Source organism: Oreochromis niloticus, linkage group LG7 (assembly GCF_001858045.2).
Source record: "Oreochromis niloticus isolate F11D_XX linkage group LG7, O_niloticus_UMD_NMBU, whole genome shotgun sequence".
Lineage (NCBI taxonomy): Eukaryota > Metazoa > Chordata > Actinopteri > Cichliformes > Cichlidae > Oreochromis > Oreochromis niloticus.
The window spans coordinates 31,277,003-31,292,701 of NC_031972.2; the positions used below are offsets into that span (position 1 = coordinate 31,277,003).

The following is a 15,699-nucleotide window of genomic DNA, read 5'->3' on the forward strand; positions in this document are numbered from 1 at the left end:
ATTCTCAGGTGTTGTGGAATAACTCATTAATTTTAATGCCATATCCACAGACAGTCTTGTGAAGTGCTGCAAGTACCTCACAATAAAATCCTCGTATACAAATGAATGTTTTTTGTCTACTGAAATTCTGAAGGGGATTTAATTTGAAGCAGTTAAAGAAAATGTTGAGCTCTAAGAATGTAACTGCAGTAACTTTAACAGAGCAGGAAAGGATACAAAAATAAAATGGGAGTAATTGGGCTTATCAAGAAGGAATAACCTCTCAAGCTGTAGAGGATAGTTGGTATAAGATCAAATACAGAGATTTAAGGTATTTAATGATAATTTTGTGCCTTTTCAACTGAATCAACACACAGTCTTTACCACTCTATGACTATTTTAATTTGCTTTTTGTTGATGCTCTTGCATAAAATATACTTTTGTGATTGTTAAAATGTCACGGTGTTAACCAAAATAATTAATGCAGGACCTACTGGTGGTGATGCAATGAATGACCAAGGATAAGGAAAAGTGGAATATGTACTTTAAACAGAATTTAAAGAAAGAGAGTGGATTAATATCACCATATAAAAGTAAAGAGCCAATTAGACAACAGTAGACTGGAGGAGAATGAGGTATAGCTTAAAGTAGCCAAAGCCTCCATCATGTGAACTCTGACCTTTTGGGGAGGTCTGGTCACCCAGGTCACCCTGACCTTCTGCACTTCCTTTTTAGCTCAGCCTCTCTGTTTCAATTGATACGGGTCCTTTTTTTCCTTCCTTACTAGACTGTAAATACAACAACAACAGTCAGGGATGTCAAACTCATTTCTACATAAAGGGCCACATAGAGCCTGCTTTGATCTTAAATGGCCACAGACTGTCCTGCAATATTTTGGTTGCTCAATGAAATTTTTTTTTTTAAACGGAAATTTCTACAGTAGACACTGAAAAACAGGAAATTTTCTGTTATTTACTTATTTATTACTTAACTACTTAGATATAGTATGGATGGCTCTGGATGGATTGAGGTCTTTATCAGCAGTACAAGCGGTAAAACTTAAAAATACAGTCAATACAGTCCCAAAATGTATGCCCTCCATCATATTTACCAAAGCCATCAAGTGGGCTGGAGTAGAGTCTTTACCGGTCTCATTCTGGCCACAGGCCTTATGTTTGACACCCCTGCTGTAAGCCTTTTCCTGTGACTTTGCCCCTCTCTCTTTGCCATACGCCTAGCTTCCCACTAGCCCTTTCTGCTTTCTTTATCTACCTCCGTATCCCATTTTTCTTTGATACTATGGACAAGTAACTATCAAAATAAAACAGGAAGTGAGAGCTCTAATTAAACGGGCAAACACGCATTTGGAGGGATGACACAGAGGATGGGAAAGCAAACACTGAGGCAACAAATTCACCTCTAAAACTAAGTTATAACAAGAGCTGAAGACTCCAGAAATGCTCACGAAAACATAAAGATTAATAAACAAAACTATGAACACGAAACACAGAATCTGACCTCAAAAATTCAGACAGACCCAGGATCCTGACAATTACACTGCAGCAAACTCACTGATGCCTTTGCACGTACCCACAACCACAGAAGTATTGTTTGTGAGTGCATGAATGTTGTAATCCTTGTGGTGGTTTGGTGGTCATGTAACATAATATGTCCTGAAGTTTTTGTCTAGTTTCAAATATCTTAATTAAGAAGCACACAAAATACAGATTCTAAACTTTAGGTTGAAATTAATGCTTCGGTCTTTAACCAGACAGTCAGTGAACGATGCTGGAAATAACCACGCAAAGACCAAAACCTATCAAGTTTACATAGCAATTTGTTCTTTTCCTCCTTTTAACAGAGTAATGGACAAAGTCCTCCAGTCTGACACTGAGGATATATCGAATCCTCTCTAGGTGGAGACTATCAGTCAATGTTGTAACATCCTTTTTCTCCCACAAGAGAAGAGAAGGCCAGGAGGTGATGCTATGTACTCTACAAATGATGTGAGTTTTCTGATCCACCGAGTATCATTTGAAGGGGATCTGGCCTTATTTGGATTTTTAAAATCTTTGAAAACTAAGAAAATAATTCAGACTCAGAAGTTTTTTGTTTGCTCTCTGTGGCATAATTATGTCACATTTTATAAATGTCTATGGTCTGTATAGACAGGTTATAAATCTCACATACAGTACACATACAAAATGACAAAACTACTGCTGGTGTGACGTGTTTGTAGTAGAAATCCTTCGTTTCTGTGCTTCTACAGGAACGTCATTCCTCCAAAAGCAAACTAAATGTATTTATTCCCACGGCAGAGGCATTCAGACCTTTTCAAGTAAAGCATGTGAGAAGAAGAAAACTCTTGGAGCCTGGAGCAGGACTCTCCCTCCTCCCGTCATTAACGTTGTGGCTTACAGCATGTGTGGTCACGCCGGCGGGAGTGTGAGCTGGACTCGGATCAGATTCCCCAAATCCAATTCATGTAGTTCATGATTCCAAAACACATGTTGCAGAAGGAAGTTCTTCCAAGGCTTTCTCTCTCTGTGTCTCTAACTAGCAAGCAGAGCGCTTGCTATTTTTGTACCACATTGTGATTACATGTTGACTGACCATCTCCATGGCTACCAGCATCTCTGCAGATATATTGATGAGGCATGAGAGTGATGGTCTGTTTTTCTCTTTAGCCAAATCACTCTAAGACCTGGCACCACATCAGCTTTCATCTCGTTACTTTCATCTTCCCCTGCAGTCACATCCTGACCCCCAGACCGACCCACACCCTCCCAATATGAGCCTCAAATAACTAACAGCGGTCGTTGGCTTTCATCTTCAGGCTCCTCAAGGATGGAGTCATGTTGCGTGACATCGTTATCATCCTTAGTATACCTTCATGCGATGCCAAAGCTGTTCTTTTTTTAAACATTTTAAAAAAAAGAATGAACCATTTAGCTAAACAATCTGAAAAATGCAACAATAGTTTTACGGTTTCAAAAGCCTTGCACATAACCACATACAATCCAGTCTGAGATGGGCAATTATTTCACGACCCTAAAGAGGATCAATCAGCAGTGGTGTGGTGACTCACAGGGACATCGTCTTCCTCCCGTTCAATAAAATATCTCCTTCAGAGATCCATCGGAGAGTAGAACTTCAAGTTAAAGGAGCCTATGCCCAGATATAATCAGACACCCAGTGTAATAATTAAAACATTAATGCTGTTTTATGGAAGCTGATGAAAAAAAAAAAAGTCTAGTTTTTTATTGAAACAACAGCGCAAACTGTGACGTCTGTGACTGACAGCCTGGTCTCAGAAAAAGCTACATGTGCATGTTTACAGACAGGAATCGTCACGTCAGACTTTGTAACTAATGCCTTTCATGTCACAAGCATGTATAATGTCGAGAATCTCCAGTGGGAATGCATCACCATAGCAACCAAGAAATCAGAGCTTTAAATGAAGCGGAAACCCTTCTCTTTTAACCCCAACCATGATCTGTTTGTCGACTAACCAAGCTGATTTTAGTGATAGTGAATTAAATTAAATGTAAAAAATCTGTGACGTGAATTACCTAAACTTGGGGATCCACCGCCAACCCCTCCATCCTCCAGATGTGGATTACTTTTCCAGCTTTTAAAAGTGGAAAATACTAAGTTTGCGTACATCGACATGTACGGTATATACGAGACCGGGCAGTCAGTTGATGAGATGTTGTGTTGTGTTTCACCACCTGCTGTGAGGCTGTGTTGTAAAGCCTCAGTTGAGCGTTTTGCCACCATAATCTTGTTGTTTTGTAACCGAATGTGACAAATAAGTGTTGGATGTGACGAATGGTGCATTTATAACAAACATGAAGCAAGATCTGGAGTGCAACCTTTAGGTTTTTCAGAACTTACCATAAAGTCATATGATTTTACTGGCCTTTTCTCTTGTTTCTATCGAAAAGTGAAGTTACAGCACATAGATCGAGCTAACCTCAAACAGCCTGTCCCTCATTACTAAATATCGGTGGCATAGACAGAGTCCGAGCTGATGACACAGTTTGGATTTGCAGCTGAAGTTGAGACATTTTAATTCATGGACTGCATAGACTTTCATGTAATCACACCAATCATGAAAATGGGAATAACGCTGTTTTGAGTTTTACGCCTTGTCCCCGAAGTTATGGAATTTGGGACCAAAATGTGTAAAGTCAACATCATCCTGTATTAAAAAAGACCTGAAACTTGCAGCTAGGGCCATTAACCCATCAGGAAAAGTGTGAGCAAGAGGGTAATTATCTCATAGACTTCTCTGAATCTGAGTCACCCTGCGCTCATCTTTAGACAATTTAAGGCCATTTAAACTTTTTACATGTGTAGAATAGGACCTTTTTTAAAATGTATTTGTATTTTTTTAAATAAGCTTGTAACTGAAATAGACCATTTTATGACCTTGGCTCATTAGGGGGAAGATGAGCAGTGTTAATTAACTGGGTCCACGTGGTTTGGTTATAGTTTGGTTCATTTAAAAATGCACACATGAAAAACACTGTAAAAGAAATGAGTGCAGGGAGGTGGGGTGGGGTGCCCTGCACTCAACATAACGAAGCAAATAAAGAAAAAGCAACTTTTAAGAGAAGCATGACAGCTACACATGACTCCTCTAGATAAAAAAAAAGGAAAAGAATAAATAATGGATTGCATTTTAAGGCATATGACTGGACCTGTGCTCCAATCAGGGGCTAGCATACCAATTAGCATATAAAGCAGTTAAAATACACTATAGAACGAGGTGCAGTGACCCAAGACTACAATACATCTGCTGGTGCTGGTCAGCCACTGAGTTCAGTAAAATAATCAGAATGATTTTAGGTGGATTATCTCAACAATTTCCCCAACCCCACTGCAAGGGTTATTTTTCCTCACAGTGCTGATATAAAAAGGTAAATCGGGAACAAGTGAAAAGTAATGAAAAGATGGAACAACAGGGCAAGGAAAAGGAATGGATCCAGACTAATATTTATGTAAAATCCACTGCTAAATATGTAGAAGGACCCATCATCCACTGTCTTACTCAAGTAAAGTAATTAAATATTCGTTATATAAGCAGCTATTGCCTCGATGTGAGAGCCAACCTCGCCAGTTTCTGTAAATTTCACGAGCACCGTTAAGGAAGTCCTCTGAGCATGTTGCGGTGCAGAAGTCCTTAACCTGTCTGCGAGCAAACGAAAACTGATATTTCAATCGGTCAGACCTCAGAAATAGCTGTCAGAGCAAAGCGCCCTGGAATTTCAACAACATAATTCAATTTGCCCCTCTTAATACATTCAGCACTGTCAGATCTGTGTCCTGTGTTTATCTAGCTGGAATAACACTTACAGGCTGCGCCGTGTGGCCCATGGGGCCCATAATAAAGCGCCACTGTGTGCCTAAGGGGGATGGCGTTATGTCCACTGCCCTTTTTTTGTGCTCCCTTCGAACTCCTGAGCCAAGGTCTTATGTTTTGGCTGGCACCCATCAGCATAGTCAGCTGGTCATCACATCTTTTAAAAATCCCCTTTCTCTTTTTTTTTCTTTTTCTTCTTCTTCTTTTTCTATTCATTGAGGTGTAGCGCTGTCTGTGAAACAAAAACACCTTGAGCAGACATCTGCTCCGTCCCACATGAAGCCAAACACGGAAAATGTTCCCTGCCTCGGCTTTTACAGGAATTTAAATAAAAATGATTGGCTTATTTTATTAACACAAGGAACAACGTGTTAAATGACATGGAGGAGTGCACTTTTAGACATTTCAGAAGGTCTCCTAACTTTATTTAATTCATAATAAAAATAATCTGTCGAGTATCTGGTGTAAAAAATCTGTCCCAAATCAAATATGTGGAAAGAAGGAAACAATGGGACAATAATTAATGAAGCAAATATCAGCCATCTTTAGTGAGTTTTTTCATCATTTGGACAAACTCCTGCTTGTTCATCTCAAACTGCAGTTTGCAACAGTACTGCTGGATCTAGCCACAGCCTCAGAGCCAGGTTAGATTCATCATGGAGCCTATGATGATAAACTACAGAAGTAGCTGACATTATTTCCAGGATTCATGTGCGTGTGTGGTGTTTTGTGTGTTAATTAACTTGTGTGTCATGATCCGTGGGAGCAGCTGAGGGGTTTTCATTTGTTATCAGGATGGGTCCCTGGCTACTTGCCCGGGCGGAGTCTCTGCATCACACCTGAGCTCCATCTGCTGTCAATTACAGGAGGACTACTTAAGCCAGCACTGCCTGCTACTTGTCTCCAGTTCATTCTGCCACCCACAGTGGTAGCTAGGCCACATCTGCACTCCACTCTTACCGCTCCCTTTCTTCGTGCTAAACTCTGTTTCCTTGTGTACAGATCTCCACACTATCCCATCTTGGACGCATCGCCTGTGGTAACTCTCGTTCCAGTGCTGGCTCCTTTGTTATACCTCTGTGATCTGCTCCTGCTAGGAAAACCATCATCCTGTCGCTTCGCCTGCTTGTCCTCCTGCCTCCTCCGACGCTCTTGGTAAGCCATTCCTCCCCTCTCGCACTGCAGGTTTCCTCTCTCTGGATTCTCCCACAGAAACCCTCTCCAAAGCTTTTCAGTCTGGACCTGCACGTAAGCCAACAGCACCTCCATAATATTCACCCTGCTCACCTGCTCCCTTACCTGCCAGTAATCCCTCTGTTGCAGCACACCTGCGGTTCCAATTGTGACCTCAACGGACAGCCTTCCCCATGGCCATCCCCCTTTCCACTGACTCCTGTTCACTCTTGTTTGCCTTTGTTTTGATCTCCTTCATTCTGTAAATAAAGTCTTGTCAATAGTTCTCAGTAAGTGAATTGAGTCTGCTTTTGGGTCCAGCTCTTGTGAGAACCTCGGTTCATGACATTGTGGCCCTGTCCTGGTGTTTGGTATGCTGTGCAACCTGGGTGCCCTGTCTTTGTTTTTTTTTGGTTTTTTTCCAACATTCCCAGTTGAGATTTTGGACGACTGCACGGGAACATGTTTGTGGTGGGTAAAAATCCTTCTCCATCCAAATGGAAATGCGCACACGGACGGACTAGTCTGTCAAACTCATGGATGAGTCCAACAACAGCAACCTGATGAGCCTCCTGATGGGGAAAGATGAGGCAGGGAGGCTCTGTGCTAACTGGTTAGCTTTCAGAATAAGAGTGTTGGAATTGGGCTGATGGTAAACTGATCCCAGGAAAAAAATAAAATCACAAAATATACTTAATGTGCATGTGTCAGTAAATATTAGGCTAAAGTGATGCGGGGGTGTCTAGCTCAGGTACACAGAGCAGAGCAGAAACTGATTTAATTTACGTTCATGACTTCTGGTCATGTTCACTGATGCAGTCATGAATTATATAAATGTATTAACCATTTAGGTTGATTGCACAGCAGACTGACAGATGCAAAGTTCCCGACTTACTTAAAAGTGATCCATCATGTTATATTTCACCTTTTTGTGTTTCTATTTGGCTTTTCAGTGTGTAGCGCTTTACTCGCTGTATAATAGTCAATCTGGCCTTCTGAGGAAAAATGCTGCCCACCGCTGAACTGGAGCCACTCAGCTGATGATAATTAACCACACAAATGCTAAATGCAGTCCGTGCAGGTTTTCATGAAATCGGAGTTGCCTGAAAAAGCCACAAAACTGGCATTTATTGAAGTACTTTCGTGTTAAGTAAAACCGTTCTATTTTTAAGTCATTTCAGTTGGAACATATTAGCTAAAAGAAGAAAAAAAGTAGGTGCTCATTTGATGACATCTTGCTAGCGATCAGCAAGTATTATTACTGTTATCCGTGGATCCGGGCAGATGTGTGGTTTGGGTGGTTAGTGTGACATGATGCAACATTCACATGATCCAGTGTAATCTACAGTTGTTTACTGGAGAGAGGAGGTACAGTATTATCCTGGGAATGTCTGACCCAAAGCAAAATTCATGACTCAAAACACACACACACACACACACACACACACACACACACACACACACACACACACACACACACACACACACACACACACACACACACGCAGAGCTTTTTTTATTTATTCCAGGCCCTGCTTTTATATTTCCAAATTTATGATGCGTCAGTCCACATGGCCCAGAGCAAACCTGTGTCCTTTCTCATTCACTTTACGTGCATGCATGCAGTCACTCTAAATGTGCATTATAGTCAGTGCGGACAAACCATCTGAGCAAATGATGGTGAGAGTAGTTGGTTGTGTAATGTGAACACAAGGGAGCAGGATTAACGTTATATCTCCATCCAGCAGCTAGTGTTTCCTTTCTCCAACTTAGCAGTTGCAGAGATTTAATTGCTTATAAAACCCCAAATTTGATCATCTTAAATTAAATTTTTTATGATTCTTTTGGTTCTTTTTGGCTACCCACTAATTAAATGCATAACTGCCTAAACAGTAACACGAGCAACATTTGTTTGCCTTGGCCACAGTCTTTCCTTGAACTTAACCAAGTAGTGCTACTTGCCTTGGCTTGAAAGAAGGTACCACTGGGGCATCTTAGTGGCATTGAGAGGACACAAATGCAGGATGCAAGAACAAAAAAGTCAGTCTTAACTGTGGCTGATACAAAATAGCAAACATTAAAGGCCAGAAGGTGAAATAAAACAGAGGTCCAGGAACATAAGAGCCAGGGAATAAATTAAAACAACAATAAAAAAGGAACAAACAGGATTGCACAACAGGGAACATTACCAGTCACACTGATGAAGCGCTAACAGAAGAAAGGAATCCATACACTTTATCAGATACACCTGTTCAACTGCTTTTAATGGAAATGTGAGCCAACCACCAACTCTCTATCCAATAAAGCTTTGGGACGTGCTGGAATGGGAGATTCACATGATGGATCAGCTGGAAACAAATCTGTGGCAACTGTGTGATGATATCATGTCAATATGGACCAAAATCTCTGAGGAATATGTCCAGCACCCTGCTGAATCTATGTCATGAAGAATTAAGACAGTAATTCTTAAGGCAAAAGGGGTCCAACTTGTTACTAAGGTTTATCTAATGAAGTGGGAATTGATTTGGAAATGAGACTCAAAAAATAATAAAAATAAAAGATAACTAAGACAAAAGGCATGACTTTAAATGTAATAACAGAGAGAGAATGAGCATTCAGGGATGACACAGACAGGGAAACGCTGGGGGGGAACTGTAATGATAAAACCAAAACAAATCAATAATCATGTAAAACAGGAATAAAAGGCTCAAAAATAATAAACAAAAATCCAAAACTCAACATGAGAACCCCAGGATCAGGGCACTGTTCCTCAAACACCAAAAACCTTTGTTATACATACATACATACATACAATATACCGTTTTTCCAGAAGATGAATTAGATCAGTAGTTTCTAACACTTCTGTAGCCACTACATGATAAATCCACAATGTGTCTGCAGCTAAGGTGAGAATGCATAAATCGGAAACTATTCTGAGTATGTTAAAGGTGAGAGATTATACGACTTTTATTATTAAATACTCCTCTTACTGGCCGGTTGACCTTGTGGATTTGAAGTGTTAGCAGAAAAGTATTATCTTTAGGGATAACACAGCTATTATTTTCTGTATTCTTAAAACACCTCTGTCTTACAGATCCATGTGGTTTTCATTTAAAAATAGTGATAGGCCCATTTGTACCGTTAAAGCCAACGGCATAGGAAGAGCTCCACCCATCCCATCAGTTAAATATATGAATATCAGTCATCTAGGAATGTAAGATAAGGTAAACTGTCTGTCTCCAGTAAACCTCCGTTCAGGCCGTTCACATGGCAATAAAAACAGGGTGTAGATAATTCTCAGATGTCAGACTTTTTCAAAACCACAGGCATGGTTTTCAGTAAGAAATGGCTCACAGCACTTCCCATCTGAATTGCCCCGCTGCCCATTACCAATACTAAAATAAGCATACTTTTAAAAAAAAGACATGAAAGTATGTGTCTAGCCAATTGATGTCAGTAAAATATCAAATGTGTTCTGGTAAAGGCTAGAGTTGAACAGTTCGCTAACCAGTCCTGTGTCTGGAAGCCTCCTTTTGATTATTTAAAAGCAGACATCCTTTTTCTACCTGTAATTAGATGTCAATCAGAATCTTACCTACAGTACAGTGTTGCAGGAAACTGGTAGCTTAAAAATCTATCTCCCATCTCCATCTGAATACAAGATTATTTGATCCGCACCAAATGCTCTTTGGATTTTAAAGCCAAGGAGTCATTTAACCTTTTAGTTTTATTCAATTTTTTTTCAAATTGTTTTCTTTATTGTTCTTCAGTTATTTTCTAATCGCAATCATATATCGTTAACATGCTGTCCCGACATAACAAATCATTGAATTTCACCAATTTTTGATAGAAAAACCAAATAAATACATAAACAGCATTTGCTCTGAGGACCTTAGCTGTAAGGATAATCGTACAACTGTAGATGACACAACAAATTAAAACTTTGTCAATTTCTCACCAGGTTTGATCTCACTCAAATGCCACCTGCATAAATTACATTAATTAATGGATCTTATGCAGGTTCAGGTGCTCAGCCTTCCTGCAGCACCCATCTGGAAACCATAATTAGGCTGGGTTATAATCACATGGCAGTTGAGCTTCCACCTCTGGGTCTTTGGAGCAGATGTCTTGTATATTCTCCAAAAAACTAACTTTTTCTCTTCTTTCACACGCCAACAAAGAGCTGCTGCCACGAAGACACAAACACTTCAGAATCATTCGGTTGTCTTATCTGCACTAATCCAAGGTTAAATCTCTTATTGAACAGCACTGTGACAATGCCATGAGAGAACATCGAGTATCTGAGAGCACAAGAGCTTAACGGGTGGGTAATCCATCCTTGTTGTTTTAAAGGGCAGTAATTTTGGATTAGTTTTTCTTTTGTGTTACCTGTTCAAAGAATTCCTGCTGTTTCATTGTTATGTGTCTAATATACGCCACTACATCGGAGATTTTAATTAATTTTTTAATGAAAACAACATACTCGAACACTGCAAGAGTTCCACACAACTGTCTTTTAATGCTTGTGACTAATTTCCGGAACCCAACAGGAGAAGTTGTGATGGCAAACTATGCAACGTGGCCAATTTAGTGTGTCCAAAATGGTATAAAAGCCCAGTGGTATGATTTGCAAGCCAGAACGGCGAGGCAAGGCTTCAGGAAAGACACTCATCCACGCAAGCCAACACGGTACACCTTTTGGAAGATCTTCACCATGAGGCAGTCGCGCCTGTCCATCATCTTTGCTGCAGCGCTCTTTTTCAAGTGCTACGCTCTGACAGTGGCATTACCCATGGCCAAGGCTGAAGACGGCTCCTTGGAGCAGGATGCTTTTACCTCCCTGCTGAACGATGAGGCCACGGAAAAAAGCCTAGGCGATGCAGAGCTGTCCTCCACGACCAAATCCAGAGCTCCGAGGGTAATCGTCATCGCCGCTGATGCAAACCTGTGGAGGGACCTGCGGGTGGTGCACAACGGGCTACCCCTCTACAAGCGGAGAGTCGACGAAAACAACCAGGTCGTCGAGCACAAAGATGTCGGACAGGACCTGACCATCCCCATCCTCAGGAGGGACACCATGAGGTGCATGGTGGGACGAGTGTATCGGCCATGCTGGGAGGTGTAGGACAGTTTGCTCTTCTCCTCAAGGAGTCCAAACAGAGGATAGCTATCAAGTCACCTTACACTGAGTTGCAAACTAATCCAAAAATGTGTGTATCTATAGAAAAATCACTGGAGATCTGAAAATAAAAACAATTTAATTCTACCTTATGTCTTTTATATGTTTGTTAACTGTTCTTGACAAAAAACTGAGATGGTGAAGGTTAAAGATTTTTGTTCAGATTTATTCATATCTATCAGACTTTTTAATTTTCAATAACCGCTGACTGACCGTCTTTTCTCTATGTCTAGTCGTGTTTGAAAAAATGTTGTATAATGTGAGAGGCGTAACCTCACAATCAGATTCCAGCAAGAAGAAATTTGTTTTTAAAAAATAGGCTTCTTTTATCCACTAGAACAAACTTAAAACAGTCTCAAACTTTGGATGCAAGACTGGATTGTATCACAAGGTTATAATGCATCAAGGATAGAGAGGCGATAACTGCAACAGTCCAGAGTTGTTAAGCTCATCATGCAACAAATAAGACTGAATATACAGGCAGATAAACATAAATTCTTTCAAAAAAATTCCAGATAATACTCTGTGTATGTAGAGATAGAGGATATTCAGCTAGGTAATTGTCATCACCAGTTCACAACAAGAGCCATCTCAATTGTAGGATCTTTACCTTCATAATATAAGGTAAAGGCCTTACAATACCAGAAGAAGAAGCCCAGTGATTTAGCCCTATGAGTAAGCAGTTGGTCACAGTGAGGAGGAAGAACTCCCTTTAAGTGGGAGCAGAACCAGACTCAGAGAGGGGCAGCCATCTGCTATGACCGGTTGATGTTTGCAGTTAAGTTTATCGTTGGGACTTTCCAGTTTTTGTAATAAGCTAAATTTATTATTAAATTTAGGGCGATCGTGGCTCAAGAGTTGGGAGCTCGCCTTGTAATCGGAAGGTTGCTGGTTCGAGCCCTGGCTTGGACAGTCTCGGTTATTGTGTCCTTGGGCAAGACACTTCACCCGTTGCCTACTGGTGGTGGTCAGAGGGCCCGGTGGCGCCAGTGTCTGGCAGCCTTGCCTCTGTCAGTGCACCCCAGGGTGGCTGTGGCTACAATGTAGCTTGCCATCACCAGTGTGTGAATGTGTGTGTGGATGACTAGATATATAAAGCGCTTTGGGGTCCTTAGGGACTAGTAAAGCGCTATACAAATACAGGCCATTTACCATTTAAATTTAGCCTTCAAGTTTGCCAAAATGCTACATCTTCAAAGCACCGTGTGAGAAACATTCTCACCTCTGGAAATACTGTCTTTGGCTTTGGCAAAGGCTTCACTGTGAGGAGGGATACACTCCATCTTCTGACTTGGTATATATCTTGGACATTCTCACATGGGCTCAGTTTGGCATCCAGAGGACTTAGAAAGCAGCTTAAAGTATTATTTAATTAGGCTGACCACATAAAAAAACAACAAACTGAGTGTGGGTGCTGAGATTTAGTCTGAAATATGTCATATATGTAACTTAAAAGTTAAACACACTCAAACTCAGAATCCAGGGTTTTAATCGGAGCAGCACTATTTGGCTAAAGTACTGCTGGAGGTCTTTTCCTGTTAATAGGTAGCTCTTCCACCAAGTGAAAATGAAGTTCAGTCCCACATAAAGTAAAACACCGGGTCACATTGAGTGTGAAAATTGGTTTACACACCCAGTGAAATGGTGTAACCTTCTTTTCTTCAAAGGTCTTTCCAGGAAATTCAAGTAACTAAGGAGTTGCAGTAAAACATCTGCAATGGGAGGAAATCCTTTGTTAATTCCAGTGACTTGCTTGGTCAAGTCACAAATCCCCAGGGAATTACCCTTCCTTATAAAATTAAATGCAGATTTTCACAGAAGAGCTTGTTACCTCACGTCCTGGATACTAGTAAATGACTGCAGCCTTACGTGGGTTATTGGCTGGCTGCCTGCAGAATCAATGTATGCTCTTGGGTACAGGAGCATAAGGTGTGCACCATAATAATGCCAGAGCATTGCAGGTACATTCTGCACATCTGCCCTCAACTAACAAATTGCAATAAGTTGGAGTCAGGATTCCTAATTTTTCAATGCAGATGGTTTGGGTGATTATACAGCAGTTGTGGTCCATGTTTGAGAAAATACTAAAGAAGAAGATAGATTTAATCACAGGAAAAACAGCATGAGACAATAAACAGATTAAACCTTATGGGTCAGCAGCAAGTCCTGTTGTTGTGAAACAGTTCTGCATCTGCCAGAAACAGCAAACGTGGGTTATTTGACCTACAATTTTCAAGAAAGTGCTGTCATCAGTATGTAATTATTTAAATGACTGGAGTGTCTAGACTAGAAATCCCAAGTGTATATATTTTTGAGTCAATCAGCAGCAACAAAGTCCATTCAAACTGAATCATGCTGAAAATCTGTGGAAGGAATAATTTGTTAATGAGGTGGGAAGTTTTGGAAATTGGGAACAAAAATAAAACAAAAAAAATCCAGAAGAAACTCTTCAACATACAAAGGAGATAGTAAAATATTACCTAATTATTATTAAATATTGACTTTGGGGGTTGATAATGTTACTCAAGGGTCATAGTGGAGAAAACTTTAATTGACTTTTGGAATTTATTCAACAATCATAAAAAAAAAAACCCCTCCAATATGCAACTTTAAAGCTTTGCCAGAACTTCAGTTTAATTAGTTTAATGACATTAACTTGTCTGAGTTGGCTGACACTTGTCTAAGACCAGTCTGTACCAATCTGGGAAACACTGGTTCCCTACATGGGAAAAGGAGTATTCCTTGACCAGTTCAGAGTAGTTACTGGATTAATTGCAGTTGCAATTCTTAATTGCAGTTGCTGGGAAAATGATACATAGACTACAATAACGAGGGCATCTTTTCTTTTAGTGCTTAAGTTTGAACACAAAGTGACAACACATAGCAAAGTTTAAAACCAGGTGGAAATGGAGGCTAGAATTTTACAAGCCTACCTGCTCATAACTGTCTTTTTTACCTGTTAAAGATCAGGCTCTGGCTGCTGGGAAACAACATGAATTAAAACTATTTCATGTTGGCAATCACTTGGAGGTTTTTTGATATAGCACCTACTTTGTAAACAATTTCGGCCAAGGAGAGCCAGAAACCTCGACAAACCACTGCCAAACATGTGGGGAATACATATTTTCCCCTAATCACCAGTCGTTGTCAGGGAGTCACCAACTGATCTCTATGCTTGTTTGGTGATTTTCCGTGGTGCGTATTGTCAGCCCATTCTCACTCCCGAGGCGTAATATAGTGACGATTTGTCAAGTCCCGAGGCATTCCTGAGGAACGTTGAAAGGTGACCTCCCACGTTCTTATGCTACTCGCCGGGTATGGATGAAATCTATGGGCTCAAATTGTGGTCATAAATATTTTGTACTTGTAAATCAGTTTTGTACTTGTAAATCAGGATTTGTATGTGTAAAAAGAATTTGTGTGTGTAAAAAAAGATTTGTATGTGTAAAAAGAATTTGTGTGTGTGTGTAAAAAAGATTTGTGTGTGGACTTAGCCAAAAAATACGTGTGAAACTCTGCACTCAAGTTTCAAGTTACAAGTACGAATTTTGACCCTATTTTTCTTCCTTTCATCTGATTGGCCAATGTCATGTCAATCACAAATTTAACTATCCAATCAGAGAATAGATGGGTTTGGCTGTCGGAGGGGCGCTTTTTGAACTGCAGGTCCTTGAAGGGTAATACAGTTTGAAGCTGGAGGATCTCTATATAAATATCCGATTGAAGCTAGGTCCCCTAACTTTCAGTAGCTGTTGAAAGGATAAAGTTGAGTTATATCAGTGGTTAGAAATACCATTATTACTTTAGGATTAGTTTAACACAAAGTCAGGGCTGACCCGGGACCATTGCTGAGTCACAGTGCGGAGCATAAAGGTCCTTTCACATCGGACGCAGCATGTGCTGCTAATGCTAACTAAAAGCCAAGGATCCAGAATTTGTTGCGCTGGCTGCTGAGCTCTGTGGGTTTTTGCAGCAGCTCTACCTGTACTAGATGCATCTG

At 40.4% G+C, this 15,699-nt stretch overlaps 1 protein-coding gene and 1 long non-coding RNA gene across 2 annotated transcripts; both read left to right on the forward strand.

Annotated features, from left to right (window-relative positions):
* Positions 1 to 1,015: 1,015 nt before the first annotated feature.
* LOC102076588 (uncharacterized) lies at positions 1,016 to 6,814 on the forward strand. Its single transcript, XR_001223921.3, has 2 exons — positions 1,016 to 6,595; positions 6,671 to 6,814. It is a non-coding gene; the product is annotated as an uncharacterized LOC102076588 (long non-coding RNA).
* Positions 6,815 to 11,141: 4,327 nt separating this feature from the next.
* Positions 11,142 to 11,786, forward strand: pmchl (pro-melanin-concentrating hormone, like). The gene has a single exon (XM_003440085.4). The coding sequence runs from the start codon at positions 11,235 to 11,237 to the stop codon at positions 11,643 to 11,645; it is 411 nt and encodes a 136-aa protein (XP_003440133.1). The 5' UTR covers positions 11,142 to 11,234; the 3' UTR covers positions 11,646 to 11,786.
* The last annotated feature ends 3,913 nt before the right edge of the window (positions 11,787 to 15,699 follow it).

Excerpts from the sequence above, each read along its gene's own strand:
- pmchl (XM_003440085.4), top strand. The coding sequence starts at position 11,235 with ATGAGGCAGTCGCGCCTGTCCATCATCTTTGCTGCAGCGCTCTTTTTC.